Consider the following 23393-nt stretch of genomic DNA (forward strand, 5'->3'; position numbering starts at 1 on the left):
CAAAAACATATGCTGGAATGGCATTGATTAACTCTTACATGGTTTGGGGACTTCCTGTGTGGTATGGGGATTTCCCTTACCAGCAATGGCCATGGTTTTAGAAAAGAGCACTCCCAGCTGAAAGGGTAACAGAAGACATTTTAAAGGACAGCCCTACAGTGATTTAACAAGCCGGTCAGCATAGCAGACCTGGGAATAAGTGATAGTAAAGGTAGCGGGTTGGGGGGTGGGGAGAAGGGGTTTACAACACTTCCATAATGTAATCTAGGTCTTGGGTACGCTCAACTCCCATGGAAGACAATGGCAGTGAAGAGTGTTCAGGTCTTACATGAGACACTCAAGAGTCCTGCAGCATCAGGCCTTTCTTCCCACAAGGTTAATAAAAGCCACAAGGTGCATTCTTGGCTAAAATCTGCTGTTCAAAGTCTCCTGAATCCAGGAAAATATAGATACTGCTCCCCCATCCAAAAAAGGTTAGATAAAATCAAGCTGATCATCAAGAAACTCAGACCAGTCCAGATAAAGCCACTCAACACAATCTGGACACACAGTGGATGCAAATCTCCTGGTAATGGACTAGTGAGGTTAACCCTGGGTTCTGCAGCCCTCTGAATTGTAGTTAGTGGTCTACAGCCTGATAATGAATCTACCACAGTAAGTCGTCAAATCCCCTTACCATTTTACAGACAGACTTGGCCTCCTCAGAAAATTTATGGGAGTACACCTCTTCTGTCTCCAGGACTCTCCTGTCCACCTCTTCTCTCTTTACCTTCTCTTTCCTGCCACGAAATGGTGATTGTCCAGCAATCATTTCATAAATGAGGCAACCTAACCCCCAGTAGTCAGGGCTGAGGGTGTATCTCTGATTGTTCAAGACTTCTGGAGCTGTGAAGGACAAAGACACATCTTGTGAAAACACTTAACATTTCTACAGAAAAATAACTAAAATCCCTAACCCTCTTATTTCAATGACTGAATACACAGCTGCAGAGAACTGTGGGAAAAATATGAGAGTCCCTCCTGGCTTCTACTAGCTGAGCTACAGAAAATACAGAATGCAGCTATTCATGCAGAAGCATATATAAAAACACAGCTGGGATTAAAAAACAACAACAACAAAAATCAGTGGAAGCCAAACATTTTTGACTGGCCCAATCTTGAAAGTTTGTCAAGACTTTAAATTTAAAAAAGAAATGACAAACAAACATTATTTAAACAAAAATGAAATTTCCTAAAAAGCAAATTCTGTCCTTTGGATCAGTTTGTGTAGATATTTTTATTTAAAAAACAAACATCTACTGTGTGCTGTATATACACTCACTCTGCATACAGTCACTTTCCAACATGCATGTTTACTCTCTGAACACAAACACATGGTCCTGATCTACACACACATTTGCACCAGGGTAGCTAAAGATGTGCTCTATAACTTATTCAGTTACATGCAAGTCTACACAGGGAAGAAAAGTGGCTAAAGTCAGTTTGTTATCAACTTTAACCCAAACATTTTAAACCACTTTTATTCCAAAATGAGTGTCTGCCTACAGGTTTACATTGAAAGAACTCAGTTGGTTTTAGGAAACTGGGTTAGTTATATCAGTGCATGTTTGTGTGTAGACTAGCACACCGACTCTCTCCTTTTCACACAAAGTCTCTCTCTGTCTGAAACACACAAAGATACACAAAGACTTGCTCACTATCACAAACACAGAGAGAAAACCTCTCTCTCTCTCACACACACACTTTTTCTAACAGATACACACAGAGTCTCACAGTGTAAGTCTGTACTCAGTGGATATGTGATTGTAGCAAGGGCAGGCACACGCATGCTAATTTTAATCCAGCTGGCACAGGTAACAATAGTAGCGAGAGGTGGTGGAATAGGCTTCAGCACAAGCTAGCAAGCCACGTACAAGCCCGCTAGGGATCCTAGGTATGTACTTTGGTTGCTAGCCTGTGCTGACATGTCTTCATGACCATGGATATGCCTACTCATGCTACAATCACACCTTCGCTTGCAGGGTAGATGTCCCCTCACACTCTAATACACACACATACAGTTCTCCCCCCTCTAGTACACATAAGCACACACACACACACACACACACACACACACACTGTAGTTAACACTAGCATAACGCCACTGACTGCAAGGTTCAATTTAACCCACTCACACTTTTGAAGAGTTCTGCATTTGTAACATGCTAACTGAATTCTGACTTGTTTTGTGTTCTAAAATAGGAGAGAATTAATATCACACTCATTTGAAGAACATTGCAAAACTTGAAACCCCTCTGGCAATCACCAGGAACTGGACTCAAGCTGGAGGAAGAAACAGCCATCCCTTAATATAGCCCCTTAAAAGTACAGGAAAGCTCACAGACATCTCTTCTGGTTTGATGCTCTGGTCTTGTAGAACAGTTTCCTATAGATTTAGTTAATCTGCACTCCAGACAGAACTCCAAAGTCACAATAATAGAGTAAACTATCAATAAAATGAGCTACTGAGGTACTTACCCATATACCCTACTGTTCCTACCCTTCCACGGATTGAGTCACCCTCTGGGATTTTAACAGCTAGACCCAGATCAGATATTCTAATATGGCCTAAGGGGCGGAAAAGCAAATATTAAAGTGCAATCCTCAAATGGCTAAAAACACAAAAGTTATACTCAATGGACCACTTTTGAAATTCATCTAAAATACTGTGAGAAGAAAAATGCCACTAGCACTGAATTTGAAAAAATATAATCATTCAGGAAGGGAGAAATGATTTGGGGTAATACTAGGGGTTTTACCGAAGAGTAATGCAATGAAATTTAAAAAAGGAAGGTTTAGGCTGAATGGCAGTGAAAAAATCCAAACAGTGAGGTCTAGTACACTGTGGACTAGTCTTCATTGCTTGACATATTTAAAACTGGACTGGAAAAAAGCAATGGTAGGTATATTGTCAGGAAATAGCTTGCATTGACCTAAGTGGATGGCCAGGTTGACCTAATTGGTCTTTCTATCTCTAACTTGTAGCACTTTGTGATAGTTTACCTTGTAAAAGTAACTAAATTTGGTCCTGAATCTATAACTAAAACTCAACTTTCAGGTCTTGTTTGCAATGTAAGGGTCTGTTCCTTGAGAAATACTATTTAAGAGCCTGGAGGTTATTACTACTTATATCCAGATTTTGGAAAGTCAAAGACTGGGGAGCATGTGAGTGAAGGAACAGATTTTGAAATTATATGAGCCCGCCTCCCCCACCCCCGACCATATTTTTAACTTAAATCAAATTATCTCAGAAAGGAAACTACTCAACAACTATGGAGCGTATTTAACACAGAAATCAGCTCAAGTACACTGCATTCCACAGCAGTGTTTTCATTAAAATGTCCAATAACTTTACAGATCCCGAGTCTATTGTGTATCGTTCCTTTAGAAAGATGGGAGAGTCAAGACTGAGATAACTTCGGCAACTTAATCTATTCTGTCCATTTTGGTCCCTACTGCAATCCCATCTCTGTGGTATCAGAGGACCCATGTAGGTAGCAATTTGATAGTTCACTAAATTATAAATGGCCTAATGATTTAGCAATGGTCTGAAGGCTGCTCAGGCTTGAAAGCCCCAGTTCAAATGGAAGCACATCATATATGTGATAGTAGTCACTCATGTCCTGCACCAGGAAACCTGGCACTGGAATGGTCAGTGCTGAGCCAGAGTCATAGGAACACAGGATTTGCCATAGACTTGCTGCCTCAAAGAAAGATATACCTGCCCTTTGACCAATTCTGGACTGCTGTAAATGGGGGTGGGGTGGGGTTGGGGGGGTTCCTTCCTGACCATAGCAGTGATTAGTTTATGCACTGAAGCATGAGAGTTGATCATGGCAGGTTGTAGCTAGCAATGGGCTCACTGGTGTGAATAAAATGACAGCTGACAAACAGGGGGTAAGGTACCTCTGAAAAGGGAGTTGGGGGCATAGATTTCACAACTTCCTTCCTATTGTGGAAGTAATGTAGAGAAGACAGTGGAAAAGGCAGATCTATTGCTAGGTAAGCAACTGTCCAAAGGAACATACTCTGCTATTCAGCCTAGTTTCCTCAGCTGTGTAGCAGCCCTTGTGTAAAGTTCTATCACTTTATTCATCCCAAGACACAAGCATTAGTATATGATGAGCCTCTTATTCACTTCAGAGCATTATCTGCCTTATTACAATGTGTCCTAAAACTAACTTAAGCTACTTTACTGTGAAAAAATCTCTCTAAACCTCTGAGACTTACCATAATCATCTAACAAGATATTTTCTGGCTTCAAATCTCTGAAAATGAAAGACAGCAGTTATTTGTGTGAAAGCGGTGGACAAGTCCAGTGCAGGTTATGAATACATAGCCTACTGGCGATAAACCAGTTGGGAGTCAACTGAAATGGTAAAGAACTTGTAAAACCAATACAAGACTCTAGTACTTATTGCACAGCAAGACTGGCTCCAGATATGTCTTTTTCTTAACTGTAGTTAAATTGTTTCCCCAAGCAAAGACATCACTTCATAATTTGCTTTCTAATGGATTCACCCTGCCTTCTGATAGTTGGCCTGGCACATGTTGTAGGCGGAGATGGTAGCTACCCCGCCTGTAGTTAAGGTTGCCTGACAATTCCCATTATAAAATCCCATTTTCAGTTGCTTATAAAACTGTGGTCAATTATAACCATTCAGGCTGAAACTTTCCAAGCCTGGGTCTGCATCAGCCTGATTTTTTTTCTTTAAGAAAGTTTCAGCAAAAATGGTTCAGAACAAAATTAGGGAAAAATATGTTGTTTTACCCATGGTAAAATTTTTCTTACAACCATGTCATTGAGAAGCTCTAGTACCTCCATGGTTGGGAGCAAGGGCTTGAAAGTTGACAAAAAGGCTGCCCTGATGTCAGAGACATGTCTTTTGCTCTTCCTGTTATAAAATGCCCAAAGATATAAGCCTTTGAAAAATCTTAGTTCACACAAACGCAGTAGAGACTTGTTAGAATTTGTCATCTTAATTTTCCGAGCAGTGGTTCTCAACCAGGAGTCCAGGGCCTCCTGTGGGGCCACAAGCAGGTTTCGGGGAGTCCGCCAAGCATGGCTGGCACTAGACTCTCTAGGGCCCAGGGCAGAAAGCTGAAGTTCCGCCATGTGGCACTGCAGCCCCAAGCCCCACCACCCAGGACTGAAGCTGAAGCCAGAGCAAAACCCTCTGTGGTGTGGGATCCCAGGCAATGGCTACCCCCTAACGACAGCCCTGGCTTTTATATGCAGAAAAACAGTTGTTGTGGCACAGCTGGTTCATGGAGTTTTTATAGCATGTTGAGGGGTCTCAGAAAGAAAAAGTTTGAGGACCCCTCTCTTAGAGGATTCCATCTGCACTGAGCATGCACCATCCCGCACAGCTCCTATATGCTGACCAGACTCATTCCAGGGCTGCAGGGGCTGAGCAGAATTTTTCCAGCAATGCTGCTTCCAGCGGCAATGGGCTGCTCTCATGCCAGGCTCTAGAAATGAGAGTAGGGAGACTGTCTCCTGTATTTCTAATCTCCTTGCTGATGCCCAGGCATAAAGAAGAAGGAAAAGCCTGAGTCAAATGCAGAGGGCACATAGGATGGACTTGAATGGAGAGGAAGGAAGTAAATTGGGACAAAAAGAGTCTGGGCATACGTGCAGAGGCTGGGCTTGGGAGCAATGGGGATGTGACTGGGACTGGTTGGGCAAGGAGCCTGGGACGGGGAGCAGTGGCCGGCAGGATGACTGAAATTGGATGAGGATCCTGAAGGTGAGGGAGACTGGGACTATCTGGGGAATACAGGTTTGGGAAGAGGTACCATATTGCTTGCAATAGACCAAGTTCTTCCCCCTGTAACTCTGTTAAAGTAATGGGGTTAAACAGGGTGTAAATTCAGGTAGAATTTAGATCACTGTTTTTTACAGGCCACCTGGATTTATGAATGTATTTGATTCCCTAGTAAGAAAGATTTCTTTTCAAAGTGTGTGAGCGCACGCACATTGTGTGTGTGGGCAGTGGGTGTTAGGAAAGAAATCTGCATTGCAGGAGGCCCACCCAGCATACAGAGTACATGCAGGAGTGCTCCCTGATATTTCAAACTGTGCTACTGGAATATTTGCTATCATTGGATAGGGGTATTTTATAATCTGACAGTGCCGAGGGCACATTTTCAAAACCTATCTTGCTCTCGTTTATTATTTTAAGCAGAAACACACGGTGCCACACACATTCTTCTCCTTTTGCTAGTTTAAAACCCTCTTGACCTCACAAGATAAACTTCACTGAGTGCCCAGTGGTACCAAGCCTACTTTCCAAACAAACAGCACTCAAATATGCGAAGGGGAGAAGAATGCTGTGGAGAAAGTATGACTTTATTTTACACACTACTGTGTGCTTCTCTCTCAATGTTAACAAAAGGCTCCCGGTGTTGGAATCATGTAATAAAGGTCATTTCCCACATATTTTTTTCAATCTAATTTTAAACTCTTAGGAGTAGGGTGACCAGATGTCCCGATTTTATAGGGACAGTCCCGATTTTTGGGTCTTTTTCTTATATGGGCTCCTATTACCCCCCAACCCCGTCCCGATTTTTCACACTTGCTGTCGGGTCACCCTACTTAGGAGCCATTTCCTTGAGGAGCCTAGATTCCATCCTTTACTTTCATTTTCAATGCTGTCAGCAATCAGTCACATTTCATGCTGCAGCAACAGCCAAGTGAAGTAAGAAAAAATAATTCCGGCATGTCCAGGCGAATTCAGAAATTAATTTTGATTTGAATAGGAGCAAAGATGGTCTTGTGATTTACACTCTGGGCTGGGACTCAGGAGAAAGTGATTCAAGTCCCAGCTCTGTCACTAGCTCCATGTATGACAAGGCACATCATCTTTTGGTGCCCCAGTGCCCCATATGTAAAATAGAGGTAAAAATACTTCTGTTCTCCCGGCCTTTATTTGTCTTTTAGATTGTCAGCACCTCCAGGGCAGAGACCGTCTCTTATGCATGGTCTACACATGAATATTTTAATGGTATAACTATGAATTTTTAGAGTGGTGTCATTTTTTTACTGAAATAGTAATACTAATAAAAGCCCTACTGTGAATGCAGTTATAGAATCATAGAAATGTAGAACTGGAAGGGACCTCGATAGGTCATTTAGTCCAGTCCCCTGCACTCATGGCAGGACTATGTATTATCTAGACCGGGGGTGGGGGCAAACTTTTTGGCCTGAGGGCCACATGGGGGTTCCAAAACTGTATGGAGGGCTGGGTAGGGAAGGCTGTGCCTCCCCAAACAGCCTGGCTCCCATGCCCTGACTGCCCCCCTCAAAGCCCCACCATCCAACCCCCCCGCTACTTGTCCCCTGACCACCCCCTACCGGGAACCCCCACCCCTGACTGCCCCCTCCCAGGACCTCACCCCCTATCCAATCCCCCCTGTTCCCTATCCCCTGACTGTCCCAATCCCTATCGACACCCCCGCCCCCCTGACAGGTATCCTGGGACTCCCACCCTATCCAACCCGCCCTGTTCCTTGTCCCCTGACTGCTCCATCATGACCTCTGCCCCATCCAACTGCCCCCTGCTCCCTGTCCCCTGACTGCTCCCGGGACCTCCTGCCCCTTACCCAACCCCCCTCTCCCTGCCCCCTTACCATGCCACTCAGAGCAGCAGGATTGGCAGCCGTGCCGCCCCACCAGAGCCAGCCATGCCGCCACGCCGCCCAGCAGGAGATTGCAGCGCTGCCGCCCAGAGCGCTGGCGGCACGGCGAGCTGAGGCTGTGGGGGAGGGGGGACAGCCTCCCGGGGAAGGAACTCAAGGGCCGGGCAGGACGGTCCCACTGGCTGGATGTGGCCCACAGGCTGTAGTTTGCCCACCTCTGATCTAGACCATCCCTGACATGCGTCTGTCTAACCTGTTCTTAAAAATCTCCAATGATGGAGATTCCGCAAGCTCCCTAGGTCATTTGTTCTGGTGCTTAACTACCCTGACAGTTAAGAAGTTTTTCCTAATGTCTAACCTAAATCTCCCTTGCTGCAATTTAAGCCCATTGCTCCTTGTCCTATCCTCAGTGGTTAAGGAGGACAACTTATCACCCTCCTCCTTATAACAACCTTTTTACGTATTTGAAGACTGTTATGTCCCCACTCAGCCTTCTCTTCTCCAGACTAAATAGACCCAAGTTTTTCAATATTTCATCTAGGTCATGTTTTCTAGACCAAGAGTGGCCAACCTGAGCCTGAGAAGGAGCCAGAGTTTACCAATGTACATTGCCAAAGAGCCACAGATATATGTCAGCACCCGCACATCAGCTCCCCCACCCCCGCTCCCAGCACCTCCCGCCCACTGGCAGCCCCGCCGATCAGCGCCTCCCCCTCCCGCCTGATCAGCTGTTTTGTGGCGTGCAGGAGGCTCGGACGGGGAGGAGCGAGGGCATGGCAGGCTCAGGAGGGGGCGGGAAGGGGTGGAGTGGGGGCAGAACCTGTGGCAGAGCCAGGGTTTGAGTAGTGAGCACCCCCGCAGCAAATTGGAAAGTTGGCGCCTGTAGCTCCAGACCTGGAGTCGGTGCCTATACAAGGAGACGCACATTAACTTCTGAAGAGCTGCATGTGGCTCCGGAGCCACAGGTTGGCCACCCCTGTTCTAGACCTTTAATAATTTTTGTTGCTCTCCTCTAGACTTCCTCCAGTTTGTCTATGTCTTTCTCTAAGTGTAGTGCCCAGAACCAGACACAGTATTCCAGTTGAGGCCTTATCAGGGCTCAGTAAAGTGGAAGAATTATTTCTTGTGTCTTGCTTACAACACCCCTACTAATACATCCCAGAATGACACTAGCTTTTCTTGCAACAGTATTACATTGTTGACTCATATTTAGTTTGTGATCCATTATAAACCCCAGATCCTTTTCTGCAGTACTCCTCCGCAAGCAGTCATCTCCCATTTTGTATTTGTGCAACTGATTATTCCTTCCTAAGTGTAGTGCTTTGCACTTCTCTTTATTGAATTTTATCCTATTTATTTCAGATCATTTCTCCATTTTGTCAAGATTATTTTGAATTCTAATGCTGTTCTCCAAAGCACTTGTAACTCCTCCAAGCCTGGTATCATCTGCAAACTTTATAAGTGTACTCTCTATGCCATTATCCAAATCATTTATGGAGATATTGAATAGAAATGGACCCCGGACAGATCCCTACAGACTCCACTCAATATGCCCTTCCAGCTTGACAGTGAACCATTGATAACTACTCTCTGAATATGGTTTTCCAACCAGTTGTGCGCCCACCTTATAATAGGTTTGTCTAGACTATGTTTCCCTAGTTTATTTATGAAAAGGTCACGTGAGACAGTATTAAAAGCCTTATTAAAGTTGAGATATATCACATTGGCTGCTTCTCCCCCATCCATGAGGCTTGTTACCCAGTCAAAGAAGGATATTAGGTTGGTTTGACATGATTAGCTCTTGACAAATCCATGTTGACTATTATTTATCACCTTATTATCTTCTACGTCCCTACAAATTAATTGTTTAATTATTTGCTCCACAACCTTTCTGGATACAGAAGTTAAGATGACTGGTCTATAATTCTCTGGGTTGTCCTTATTCCCCTTTTTATAGATAGGTGCAATATTTGCCCTTTTCCAGTCCCCTGGGATCTCGCCCCATTGTGACACTGTGCAACATTGTGCACCCCATATTCTTCATAGATATATTATTTTGATATGATTATGGCATAATTATGATGTATTTTATGCAAGATAAGTCATGTGAGGTGTCATTGGAAAAGTTATGATTTACTGAATATGATTATCCTGTTTGTATGTATGTATTATATTTGTATCTGAAGTTGGGGATATTGACTATACATCTATATTACAAATGTGTTTACACCTGGAGAATGCCCACTAAGCAAAAGGCTCTCAGTATAGATGGCTGGCTGAGAAGGGCTCATTCAGGTTAATGAGCCATTAGGAGAGAACAGGCCTCAGAATAAGCTTCTCTCTCACCCAGGAGCCTTCCTGAGGACCCTACAGACAATCTCCGAGTTATGGCTGCTGTGACACTAAAGGTACATGTGACCAGGTCACTTGGTGCTGGACTCCATCTTGGGATATCAGTGTTTTTCCACTGACTGGTGTGGGAACCAAACTTTGAAACAAAGGGTTCGTGCCATATACGAAATCTATTTAAGGCAGGGGAGAGACATCATCATGGTTCTTCACTGACTCCCCACCCAAAGAGACTCCTGGAAATACCTGAGGAACAAAGGCTGAATTGGGGGAAGTGCTGGATCCAGGCTAAAGGGATTTTTAGCTTGTGAATGAAACACCTGGGGATGCCAAGCTGTAAGATTCAGTGCAGCTTGCCACTTAAGAATCTGCAGTCTGCTTGTATCATCACTAACACGGCTACCCCCTGATACTTGATGTGTAGGAATGTAATGTCACCCATCACCATCATTCCTCTTGGAAGTGTCGGAGAAACTTAAAATACAAAGTGTTTAAATCAAAAAAATGTAATATACTAAAGTCTAATACATTTGCTTAAGTCCCAGATGAGTCCCCAAATTGTCGGAGAAAAACTTAGTTTTTCTCCGACAGAGGTTTCCTCTTCCAAAATACTCCCTGACCCTTCTTGTGAGAGCTAACAAGATCAGAGCCACAGCTGGTATAAAATTGCAATGAATGCTCCATTCCTTATGGCCTATTCCTCACAATAAAGATAGCACCAGAAGCGGCATGATATGTATGGCCACATTAATGATTTAAATTGTGGTTTCATGTCAAAACACATTATTTTCCTGGAAGTAATGCCCCTTGGATGGTACCTTATCAATACACGGGACCTCTGCAGTATAGAATGCCAGTAATAATGATTTCACAAGCCAGGCACAGGAAAACAAACATTATATATTATTTTAAACTATATTAGAGCGCCATTTGAAAAAAAAATTCCTGGCATCCATGGAAATTGACTCTGCATCCAGCTTGCTGATTCAGCAAGAAATCCCTGAGCTCTCCTGCAAAAGCATTTGTACACGGTGTCCTGGTGCAATGAGATGCTCAACCAATATGGAGGTGGAGAGCTCACACACATTATCTGTCCTTCTGCTCTGCACCCAATGTGCTATAAAGGAGTGTTTAACCCCCATCAAGAACCGCATGCTGAGTTTTTTCAGACTTGGGGTCTTTTTTTGCCTGCTAGCTGCACATTCGACATCCATTCAACTTGAAGCTGCACACATGGATCAAGGTTATGACATGGGTTATAGCGTGCCTCACTTGCATGACTTCTCTGAAGCTCAAATCAGTGCCCTTTCATTCAGACACCTATTGTTTTATTCACCCTATTGGAAGGAAGAGGAATAAATCCCTCACCTACTGAAGGACCACATGCCTTCTAATGTCATTATTCTTTTCTTTTCCCTGCTTATAAATCTCCCTGTTGACTCACCTATCCATTTCCAACAACAATGTTGCTTCTTGAGGGAAAGAAAGAGAAAGAAAGCGAACGAGAAACCCACAGAGAATGCCTAATGTGTCATTCTGTAGGAGCCAAAGAGGGGAAGGTTGGATGGGGAAGGGAATTTGGTCTGTAATTATCTCATGTTGCTGCACATTCTCAGTACACCTGTGGTGTTGCTGAAGACAGCATGAGGGGAGTGAAATACACAGATTCTCGTGTCTCACCATGTTTAAACCCCTCTGGTTGTTAAGAAAAAAACCCTATTTGGTTACCATGATGGAAGGAAGAGGGATGATCCCCCTATCCACAACTCCTTTTGACTTTAGTAGAGTTACTCCTGAGTTACACCAGCATTCATGCAGGAGAATTACGCCCAGTGTGGTAACTTAAAAAACAACAACAAGCTCAACCATGTAGTTAACAAACTATGTGTCCACAATCACGCTGATCATTTTGCTTGTATGTAATATCCCTTCCCATCATCCTTTGCCTTTGTATTTTTAATCTGTACCCTTCTGTCTTCCTTTCTGTTTGGGGAATACATAGCACATTACAGTCACTACCACAATCTAACTAGTAAAAACGGAAGTTTCATGTCCTAGGATGATCTCTGTGTAACACTGACTAAGAAGTAGCTTAGGAGAAATAACTCCTAAAGAATTGATCTAGGTTTTATACATGCAAGTTGAGACAGGATTTTGGGAGCTTTAGTCAGTTCTATATAGTACGTTTTATATCATCTAAACAGAATGTGTTCAGTAAAGCTACTGCTTCCTTCCATTATTACTGAGTCTTATTGTATTCCTCCAAAGCTCTGAGAAATCTGAGACACCGCATAAGCTTCTAGGATGTATTGCACTGAAATAGGCCCTACAATTCAAGCTTCACCTGATGAATATCCCAAGACACTGAGGAAACCTTACCTGTATACAGTGTTTTCTCTATGCAGGTCTTCCAAGCCACAAAGAATCTCTGCTGCATAAAACAAAGCTCTCTCCTCCTCAAAGCCTGGGTTTCCCATGTTGTAGATGTGGAACTTCAAGTCACCCCCATTCATTATGGTCAGAACTAAACACAGTGCATCCTTTGTTTCATAGGCATAGGCTAAGTTAACCTAGAAAGATATTTAAATAGTACTCGCCGTTCTGTCATAAGGTGTGTTGAAGTCATTGCTAACTTTTGTACATTAAAAGTGACAAAATTTGACAACAGTGTGTCATAAGCAAAGCAAAGTGAGGAGAAGATATGAGCCTTCTTGCAACATCAAGATTGTTTTACAAAACCACGAAAAAACCCCAGCAATTAGAATACTATGGACTGATGTTTTGAATCCTCTGGGGCTAAAGCTGGTGCTTTAAAAATAGCTGTGTAGGCCGTACTTTGCAGTTGTGGCTCTGGCTGGAGCTCTGGCTCTGAGGCCCAATTCCCTCCTTACGGTTCAGAGCCTTAGTCACAACTTCAAAACACTGTCTCTACAGCTAATTTTAGAGCACTAGCAAGAGCCCTGCTGGCCTGAGTCTGTCAACCCATGCTGGGAGGCTTGCTCCAAAATCTAGGTAGACATACCTCAGTCACAGGATGGTAGGGTTGCTGACTGTTGAATCGCACAAACTCAAACACCCTTGCCCCTCCCCCTCCCCGAGGCCACGCCCTTGTCCCACTACTTATCCGAGGCCCCGACTCTGCTCACTCCATCCCCCCTCCCTCTGTCGCTGACTCTCCCCCAGCCTCACTCACTTTCACCGGGCTGGGGCAGGGGGTTGAGGTGTGGGAGGGGGTGTGGGCTCTGGACTGGAGCCAAGGGGTTCAGAGTGTTGGAGGGGACTCCAGGCAGAGCCTGGGGCAGGGGGTTGGGGTGCAGGAGGACGTTCAGGGTTTGGGATCTGGGAGGGAGTTTGGGTGCGAGAGGGGGCTCAGGGCTGGAGCATGGGGTTGGGATGTGGGAGGGGGTGAGGGCTCTGGCGGTGCTCACCTCAGGCGGCTCCTTGAAGTGGCAGCATGTCCCTGCAGCTCCTAGGCTCAGGAGCGGCCAAGTGGCTCTGTGTGCTTCCCCTCCCTTCAGGCACCGCCCCTGCAGCTCCCATTGGTTGCGGTTCCCAAGTGGCTGGGAACCGCAACCAATGGGAGCTGCAGAGCTGGCACTTGGGACGAGGGCAGCGCACAGAGACCTCCTGGCTGCCCCTGAGCCTAGGAGCCAGACATGCTGGCCGTTTCTGGGAGCTGTGTGGAGCCAGGGCAGGTAGGGAGCTTGCCTAAGCCTCACTGCGCTGCTGACCAGACTTTTGGCCTATTAAAATCTCCCGGATTGCTTTCAATAGCAACCGGGAGATTGAGGCCGATTCCGGGAGACTCCTGGCCAATCTGGGAGGGTTGGCAACCCTACAGAACAGACCAGGCCCATCATATTGACTAGATGCTTCCTGCTAATCAAGCCCCATCATCTCAGTCTTACTGGGTTGAGCCTCAGCCAGCTCATTCTCATCCAAATCCCTCTCTCACCCAGGTATTGGGAAATCAGGTAATCACTGGGGATAAAAATAGCTCAGCCTGACGCAACCCCAAATCAACTGGAGGCTGCAAAGAGTAAACATTTTAAATTCCCTAAATAGAAGTAGCCACCACATTTGGCGCACACCTTTCACATACTGCAACTAAATCTGGAGTCAGTTGAATGGAAAAGAGAAGGGCTCAGGTAAACTGAGTAAGCATTATACAGTGGGCCAGCTTCCACTGCCACTACATGTACCATGAAGCCAACTGGAAGTACTGAAGTCAACAAGAATTATGCACAGGGACTCAATTCCATACTCACTACAAATTGACTATTGACTTTTTCTAAAATCTGCTTTTCATTTAATGCCATGGATTCGCCTTTCCTCTTTTTTATTCTCTTCTTCTCTAATCTTTTGCAGGCATACATTTTCCCTGTTGCTCGGACTTGGCAAGCACAGACCTAAAAATTAAAGAGAAGGGAAAAATGATTACTTGGGTAGCTTAAAGAAAATACCCTTTATCTATAAAGTTTAGTACCTCGCTGTCTGATTTGTCTGCAGGCTTTTTTAAGGGCTTGCTAATGGTGTGAGAGGCAGTGTGGAGCACTGGGCATCCAGAGTTGGATATGGGTTCTCGCCCTGATTCTGAAACTGACCTGCTGGGTAAATTTAGTGTAGTCACTTCACCTTTCTATGCCTGTTTCCACTCCCACCCTTTGTCTCTTTCGTCTACTTAGGCCATGTCTACACTACCTGCCGATTGGCAGTAGTAATCGATCTATCGGAGATCAATTTATTGAGTCTTGTCTAGACCCCCGAATCAACGCCCTTACTCCACCTCAGCACGAGGAGTAAGCAGAGTCAACGGGGGAGCCGTGGCAGTCGACTTGCCGCCATGAGGATGGCCAGGTAAGTCAAACTAAGGTAAGTCAAACTAAGCTACTTCGACTTCAACTACGCGAATAGCATAGCTGAAGTTGCGTATCTTAGATCGACAACCCCCTCCCCCCCACACCGCAGTGTAGACCAGCCCATAGGGTATGTCTACACAGCAGAAAAATTAACCTGGCAGCAAGCTTCAGAGCCTGGGTTAACTGACTTGGGCTCACACTGCAAGGCTAAAAAGAGCAGTGTAAACGTTCAAGCTTGGAGCCCAGGCTCCGAAACCCTTGCTGGGTTTCAGAGCCCAGGTTCCAGCCAGAGCTGAACATCTGCACGGCTATTTTTAGCACCACCGTGTGAACCCGAGTCAGTTGACCTGGGCTCTAAGACTCACTGACGCAGGGTTTTTTTTGCTGTGTAGATGGACCCTTAGATTAGACACTCTCAGGGCAGGGCCCTGTTTCATACTGTGCATTTAGACTGTGCCCTGATCTAAGCAGAGGCCTCTAGTTGCTATTGTGATACAGATAATAACGGTGTGAGCATGATTCAAAAGTAACTAACAGACTAAACAAAAGAGTCATTTCTGTAGGTGATCCTTGAGGGTTATAATCTTATGAAATGTTAACAGAAAACTGTCAGCAATTGAGTGGTTAAAACCATCCTCTTTCTTACGAAAAAGATTTCTTTTAACCTGCAGTGCCTGTGAGGTGAGAAACATTCTTAACAGAAGCTTTCAGAATTACTCACCTCCCCAAAACCACCTTTTCCTAGTACCCTGTACTGCCTAAATGTGTTTTTCGTTACTGGTTGCCTGAAAGAAAAGGAAATATAAAAAAAAACCTCTACATTTAATGCACTCTCTAAGATTTATTTATTTCAGATCATACTTTCGAAAGAGCAAAATAGCTAAATATTGTAGAATCACATTATGTCAAGGTAATCACATTATCTAATAGACTATACAATTAGGTAATCACATTACTGCAATACTATGTATGGCTTGAACTTTTCAATTCCAACATATTAAGCTGTAATAAAATACAACACATTAGTGAGTCACTGGTGTGCAGCACAATTTCTGACAGAGTCTTAGGACTAAATGGGGACCTGACTTTCCATCATATGGGATTTTTAAAAAAAAAAATATCAGGAGTCAGAAGAGTTTGAAAAGACAATCATTCTATGAACCATCTGATAATTCACAGGTATCTATTAAGGGTCAAATCTTGCCCCTTCCTTCATGGGCACAGAGTGCCTTACCTCAGGTGGAAATCCTTCAGGCTCACTGGACTGATAGGAAGCCTGTGTCCCATTTGTGTCATGCAGCCAAGCTTCTCAGGGACTTCTTCTGTGTCCCATTGCAGTGGGGTTTGGTGAGGGAAGGCAGGAATGGAATGGGCAAGGAAGAGGGAATTGAGCAGCCGTATTTGTAATTTACTTTCCCACTGGCCCAACTCAGTCTCGTGTAGTTGTCATGAAAGCCTGTTGTTATTTATTATTTGTATCACCACAGCACCTAGGTCATAGACCAGGACCCCACTGTGCTAGGCGCTGTGCAAACACAGGCCAAAAAATTAGTCCCTGCCCCAAGGAGCTTACAATCTGCAGACTGGTTTTCCATTCAGGCCTGTTTCTATAATTATTTTAGAATAACGTCTATAGACCTTCATCTCTATTAAATGTTATACAATTGTTCCATGAAAGTCAGGCCTCCAACCCTAATTCTAACATTTACCTCCCTTACATTTTTATAATTTGCTGGAGAATATCTGATTTCAAATATCTTACTTTTTAAACCACCACTCTGTCGCTAAGGCATGAAATAAAACTATATTAAAAGCGACTGCTAATGAATATTCATATGAACCCTATAGTAGCTTTGTTTTGCTGCTGAAGGGCAGTCAAGTGAGCACAAGTTAAATAGCATAGCTGTGAGACCAACACAAAGGATGTGGCTGAGGATAACAAAGGAAGTAAACATTAAGGTGAGCCATGTTCATTTGTGCTCTATTTAAAAAAAACAACCAGGGTGAGGGAGGGAGAAGGAAATCTTATATAAATGAAATGGGAATGGACCAACCTGGATGGGGAAAATGTTCTTTTCAAGTTTCTAAGAAAAGATTGCAAACACTAGTAGGGTTGAAAGCCAATTAACCGTGATAACTACGTACTTGCCAGTGTCCCTGGAATAAACTGAGCGTTTAACTGTTCTGTTGAAGCCAACAGGCTGTCAGAACGAGCTGTTAATCATTCCATGCTAGTGAAGTTGTCTTTGTTTAATGCTGGAAAGTGCTCTTCAGCTTCCTAAGCTGAGTGGGCTCATCTGATGTCTTGTCAAGTTTATTTTTAAGGGGGGGGGGGACTGAAGGGGGGAATAAAAATCTTCAATGTATTTGACAAAATTCCAAATCCTAGATGTGACAGTAGACTGAAAAAGGTCAGACTTGATAGGAAACATCTGATCTTTTTCAATTTAAGTGGAAGAAAGAAAATAGAGCATAACAGTGAACACTGGATGCTCTGGTTTTCATATGGAATATGGCATGTACTGACCTGAAATGACTGACCATCAGCCAAATGGTATTTAATTTTACGAGCTAGCTATTTAGCTGGTGCCATTGACACAGCTCTGTTGATTTCATCTGAATTATGTTGATTTATACAAGCTGAGACTCTGGCCCTAAATCTTCTCTTGTACTTCAGTTTGTGGAAAGTGTGGAATTCCTTTAACTCAGAGTGACAGTCACCATTAGCCAGCAGCACCAATCCACCGTGGCACCAGCCAACAAAGAATACACGTTTCTTTGTCTTGGCAGGTCAAAGCCCCTAAAAATTCCTGAAAATGAAGCGTGCCTGGAAATGTGTACCTAATAATTCCGGCTCTAGGACAAACATGCTGTATTTTCCTTTGTTTTATAAAAACAGAAATAGCGGGTCCTCCAAAACGTTATCATAGCTCTGTCTTGGTCATGAGCATTCAAAGGTTAGCTATGCAAAAGGACGGCTCAAATTGCAGTGTTTTTTTTTTAAATAGTACCCAGTGTACTGGAAGTTAAACACTACAACACACTAGCCATATCTCGGTTGTTTTTCTGTTTTATTATTAACTTTTCTAGCAAGCAGAATCTGGTTTAGCACTGCTTATCATGCTGTTTGCAAATGTGAAAACTGGAAACTCGATGCACATCTAAATCTTCACATCACAGACACATGCAGGTGGGATGTAACTGCTAAAGTGGGTCACTTAAACATATTTGTAACAGGATGCAAACATCTATTTGCCTGCAATGAATAACTTTTAGAGACAGGGAGCACAGTAACTATTAGGGCAGAGATTTTTTAAGCCACATAAGTAAATTTGGATACCCAGTTCCCATTAATTGGGAATTGGGTGCCCAAATTCCTCAAGCAGCTTTGAAAATATCATCCTATAGGTCTATGGCGCACAACCCACATTCTAAAATGTAGCTTCCTAAGGTGTTATCTGTGGCCTACGACTTCTCTATATCCTGGTCTACACCTAAATATTAAATAAACCTAGCTACATCACTCAGGGCTGTGAAAAATTACATACCCTGAGCAAAATACTTGGGTCAGCCTACTGTGGATGCAGCAAGATCAGCAGAAGAATTGTTCCACAGACCTAGCTACAGTCTCTCGGAGAGGTGGCTTACCTTCATCAATGGAGAAACCCCTTCCGTCAACGTAAGAAGCGTCTACACTACAGCGCCACAGCGGCATGGCTACAGTGCTGCAGCTGTGCCACAGTTTCACTGTAGTGTAGACATAGCCTCACAATCTTGAGGAAAGTGGTATTCTAGAAAGTTGAGGGAAGGGGAGGAGATTATTCCTGAGTCTGTGCACGTACAAGGAGGACCACTGCTATCTTGGCTATAGTTGGTGTAGACTGGTTCATGGTTGGTGGGCTCAGCTAGTGGGTGAAATGGGATCTACCACCGAGGTAAGTTTGATTCTTATCTGGTTTTGTTCTGCAGAACAAAGCCTCAATCTGCTTTTTGACCCTTCTAACAATGGGCACTTATGACCAAATACGAAGCTTGGGGAAGCCTTTCTGAGAAGAATGGAAATCTTGAAGCACAGCTCAGGGGAGCAGAGAGCATGGCACAATGGGTCTTTGTGAAGGGGAACAGGGAGAACGGAGAAGAGCAAAATCTGAGAGCTGTTATATGGAGTCTAGGAGGCAAGAGGGAAAGCCGATGGGAGGGGAGGTCTATTAAATGTCTGGCTGGTCAGGTAAATTCTCACTACAATAATTTATTTCACTTTCCCCATTCCTCTTCTCATCTCTTGTAATTTTACATTCTAAGATAGGGCCAAATTCTGCCTTTGATTTAAAAACCAGTGGGAGCAACGCATGCTTTTTTGACAGACTGCATAGTTTTGCATAGAAACTGAATATATATATATATATATTTAAAAAGAGCAGTGCTTACCTTTCCAACCACTTCCACTGTAGAAACCTATCAAAGTACATGCTGTCTAGGTATTCTTGAAATGGATCTCCACTTAGGTAGTCAAGGACAGATCTGTCTCAGATGAAAAAGATATATAAGCATTTTATAATCCTGAACTTGAAAAAAAAAAAAAAGGAATTCCAGTCTTGCTCTAAAGCAGTGTTGCTTCATTTATTTCCACCTTGTTTTATTCGTGGTTTTAATCAGTACGAGCTACATTGAAACAATGTGTCATGTCCACTGTACCTCACCATGTGTGGTACTAGTGTGGCACCATGTGTGTTGACAGTGGCACTAGTTCTGAAACTCTTCAGCTGGCTGGCATCAAGAGCCAGTAATAATGGTAGCTAACAGTGAGGTCACACCTGGGGGGCACGTAGGTCTTGATCCAAAGTCTGTTGAAGGCAATGGAAAGGCTCCCATTAACTTTAATGGACTTTGGATTAGGCACTTAGCCACTAGGACAGTTAATAAGTTGAGAAGGGGGCCAAACCAAACCCCTTTGGAGTCAGTCTTCCTGAACTTTGGGGAATGTTCAGATCTGGACTCAAACTTTCTGGCATGACATCTCAGTTATCGAGTGACCATCAGGGATGCTGTTAGCTAAAGCAAAGGAGTCAGTCATAATTCATACTTTTGGTCCAAAGAAAGCAAAACATTACTGAATTAAGCCAAAGGACCCTGCCCAACAGCTATGTTGCTAGTGGAATGAAACAAAGGAAGAAAGTAAGGATGGCCCTGTGGATATGGGCCTGTGTCAGGAAGGGGCCTGTGGATGGTCATGTTGTGGATGCAAAGCTTTGATAGAAAGGCAGCGAAAATGTGCCAAGGAATTATTGTGTGATAGGCAGCAAGTGGCCAGAGGCAGAGAGAAGTCCTTTCAGACTGGCTGAGGGGCAGGGCTGAGAGAAATAAGATGAAACAGGCCTCAGGCATTGATGTGCAGGGTCTGCTGCTGTATAGCTGGTTGCTGATCTGTCCTTTCAGGTCACTGCTGATTGGTGTGCTAGTGCCTCTGCTGGCATGCCATGGGGGGAGGGGAGGTAGTATTGCTTAGCCCAGAGTGGAAGAGACACAGCATAGGGAATGAGAGTTGCTCTCCCCTGGCCTCAGAGTCACATCATAGTGGCCCAGAGTTACTTGAGGGAAAAGGAGGCATCTAATCATATACAGTCTAAAGATTAGTCAATCAGGGCTCCTCTGATAGCTCATGGTCTCCTGATTGGCTAGCCTGCTGGAACTAGTCTTACCTTGTGACCAACCAGAGCAATGGAAGGTATTGCAGGCTTTCTAGCCCAATACACTTTAATTTAGAAACGCATTTCAGAGACAGAACATGACATCCAGACAAGTATTGGTATAAACTTGCCAGCGATGAAGACATCACACAAGCACCTCTTTCCCACTGAGGAACAATTGTGCTTTGGGACTAGGTCTTTTCATTATCTAACTGATATGGTTCCAGAGCTGAGCAAATAATTCATTGTTAATAATGTATCTCCTGAATTTAGATTTTCTCCATTCGTTAATTGCCCAGAGGCCATTTTTAATTTTCTGGAATCTGTTGGTTGTTTGAAATTATTTCCTAGTAATTCTTGTTCTGTGGATTGTGAATGAGCAGTTAATTGCCAGTAGTTTACATTCAAAATTCCAATTCAAGTTGTCTTGGTTAGTTTTGATAGGACACACAGATCATGTGGTATATGTCTCAATGACAGAAATAGTTTTCTCAGAAGTGTAGTTTACAGAAGAAAATCTCAACATAAGCGGGTTACTACCAAAAAGAAAAAAACCCCAAAAACCACACCTAGACCCAACAAGATAACAGTGGTACGTGCCACAGTAGCTATTAAAAAACAAAACAAGGGAAACACATGCAAACATATATTTCTCCTGCGGATCTGTCTTATTCATGGAGCTGTATTTGAAATAAATCCTTGCTACAGCACATAAAGGCAGGCAAACATCCCATTTGTATGTGTCCTTTCCCTGTCTGGGTTTGACTATGCGCGCTTCCAAAATTAACATGGTGCAATACATTTAGCAAACACCAACAGCAAGTTTTTTAAATTTCCCTTTGAGCCCATTCCAGTTCATGTGAAATGATCAGCATTTTTATGAATGAGGTTTCATAACCATTTATGAACTGAAACAGATAAATTAGCCAGTTATCTCAAACTCTTCTGAATACAGAACTCAGCTCAGTGGTGTCCACAGCTAGCCATCTAGTAATTAAAAGCTTCACGCATTGTAACAAACAATGGCTGCCTTTCACCAGTTATTTGCTTTTTCATTCCCCTTGTAAGCATCAACAAAATACATTTGACAGTAAAATTGATTTCAGAAACGGAAACTGACATCAGGTTTTTTATGTCAAGCACAGCTCTGCCTTTGTCATCATCAGGACTCGTGCACTCAACTGGGATAAGTTGATATCAATATCCCAATGGACACGAGACCAGTGCAAGTAAACCAGTTTGTTCTAGCGGAGGGCCAGAAGTAATCCACACTTTTCCCCAATGCAAAGCAAAGCTGAAAGCAGAAAAGGTCAATAACAGGAGCCAAATCAGTGAATGACAGCAGAGCACATTTTACAAATCCCCATTACATCATCTAGGGAAAACAAAATGTGCTCAGCCAAAGACCACATGGGCCTGTTTTAGATGTTTCCCCTCTCTTTGTATTTTTGTTGGTTTCTGATCTACTGGCATTAAACATACTAGGATCAGTGTTTGCGAATGCAAATTGCATACTGGGAACTTTAGGACACAATAGCACAATTGCTTCACCTCTGCAAAACTGATAAGCCTTTTCCTCGACAAAAGGATTAAATTGTGCACATACATTTCAACTCCATAGACAGACTGGTGGTATTATTTTTTTAAAAGCCCCATCCTTTTGTCGAAGGTTTTCAGGAAAAGCCATGCAGGCAACGTTTGCACATTCCTCTGTCTAAATGGACTGCATAACCACTTAATTTTTATTCACTTTGAAACAGAGATGTTTTCTTTGGATTCATTATCATTGTACCTCTTTTCACACAGCATGAAGTCTAGGGCTGGTTCACTTGGCTAGAACATTCTGTCAAATACCTGAAACACTAAGTTCCTGTATGTAGTCTGCATAGTGGAAGGGAAATATTTACTATATTTTATACAGATGAAGCAATTTCATCACTTGTCAGTTATTTGAGAGTATGAATGTAAATTTAAGAAAACGCAAGCTGCAGATTCAAATTAAAATTTCTCCCCTTGTCTGACATGGTCTTTTACAAGTCTGACCACTGCAACTGTGTGATCTTTGGAAGTCAAGTTATACTTACTTTGCACAGTGAGAAAACAGCTCTTTGCAGGGGCTGATTTCGAGTTTTTCCTCAGTCTGCTGGACAAGATCTTGACTGACTTCGGCAACATAAACTGGGGACTAGGGAAAGACGAAAGGAGCAATGTTATCTTTGTTCTAAGGCACAGCCGATTCCCTGCTAGCACATTAAACCACGTTCATTAGCCAAGCTCTTGGCCACTCTAATTCAGCTCCAAGGGTTGTGTAAGAGCAATCGAGAACTGAGTCGTGCTGCAGAAAAGTATGATACTGTAGTAATTTGCTCTGTGCTTCACTGTACCCCCACACGAATGCGATAACCTTTCATGTACTCTTCTGTACCTTCACCTCTTCTTGATCTCCATGATATGCAAAAGATGCTGGCCTGACAACTCTATCAGTTCACAGACTACACTTTACACCCCATGAACAATCTGCCATGCTGAACTGCGTAGGGACTAGTCCTTCATTCTTTAAAACAAAAGAGAATTCTCCCAGTGTTTTCATCTCATTGATGTTTCTTTGTGTTGTCTAAAAGAATCCATTTTTTCCCAGCAGAAGCTCAACACAAACCAAGAGCAGAGAGAATGTATTTTATTTATTCAGATTTACATAATATTAAAAAGACACCTATACGTGGCTCTGGGCACCCTAACATAATTAGTAGTACAATGAAATCTCAGCAGCATTAAAATAATCATTTCAGACAGGAATTCTCTCAGCCAACTACCTACA

The 23393-nt window shown here is 43.4% G+C and overlaps 1 protein-coding gene across 4 annotated transcripts in view; it reads right to left on the reverse strand.

The window, feature by feature from the left end:
* The window catches only part of GRK5 (G protein-coupled receptor kinase 5), a 224545-nt gene that overhangs the window by 19616 nt on the left and 181536 nt on the right, over positions 1-23393 (reverse strand). For all 4 annotated transcript variants that reach the window (XM_045023312.1, XM_045023309.1, XM_045023310.1 and 1 more), the window contains exons 5-12: positions 22660-22760; positions 19317-19409; positions 15610-15673; positions 14298-14438; positions 12409-12599; positions 4270-4307; positions 2518-2607; positions 677-885 (exon numbers count right to left, since the gene is read on the reverse strand). In XM_045023312.1, the coding sequence (XP_044879247.1) occupies positions 677-885; positions 2518-2607; positions 4270-4307; positions 12409-12599; positions 14298-14438; positions 15610-15673; positions 19317-19409; positions 22660-22760 (927 nt within the window). The remainder of the gene's footprint in view (positions 1-676; positions 886-2517; positions 2608-4269; positions 4308-12408; positions 12600-14297; positions 14439-15609; positions 15674-19316; positions 19410-22659; positions 22761-23393) is intronic.

The sequence above is a fragment of the Mauremys mutica genome, chromosome 7 (assembly GCF_020497125.1).
Source record: "Mauremys mutica isolate MM-2020 ecotype Southern chromosome 7, ASM2049712v1, whole genome shotgun sequence".
Classification (NCBI taxonomy): domain Eukaryota; kingdom Metazoa; phylum Chordata; order Testudines; family Geoemydidae; genus Mauremys; species Mauremys mutica.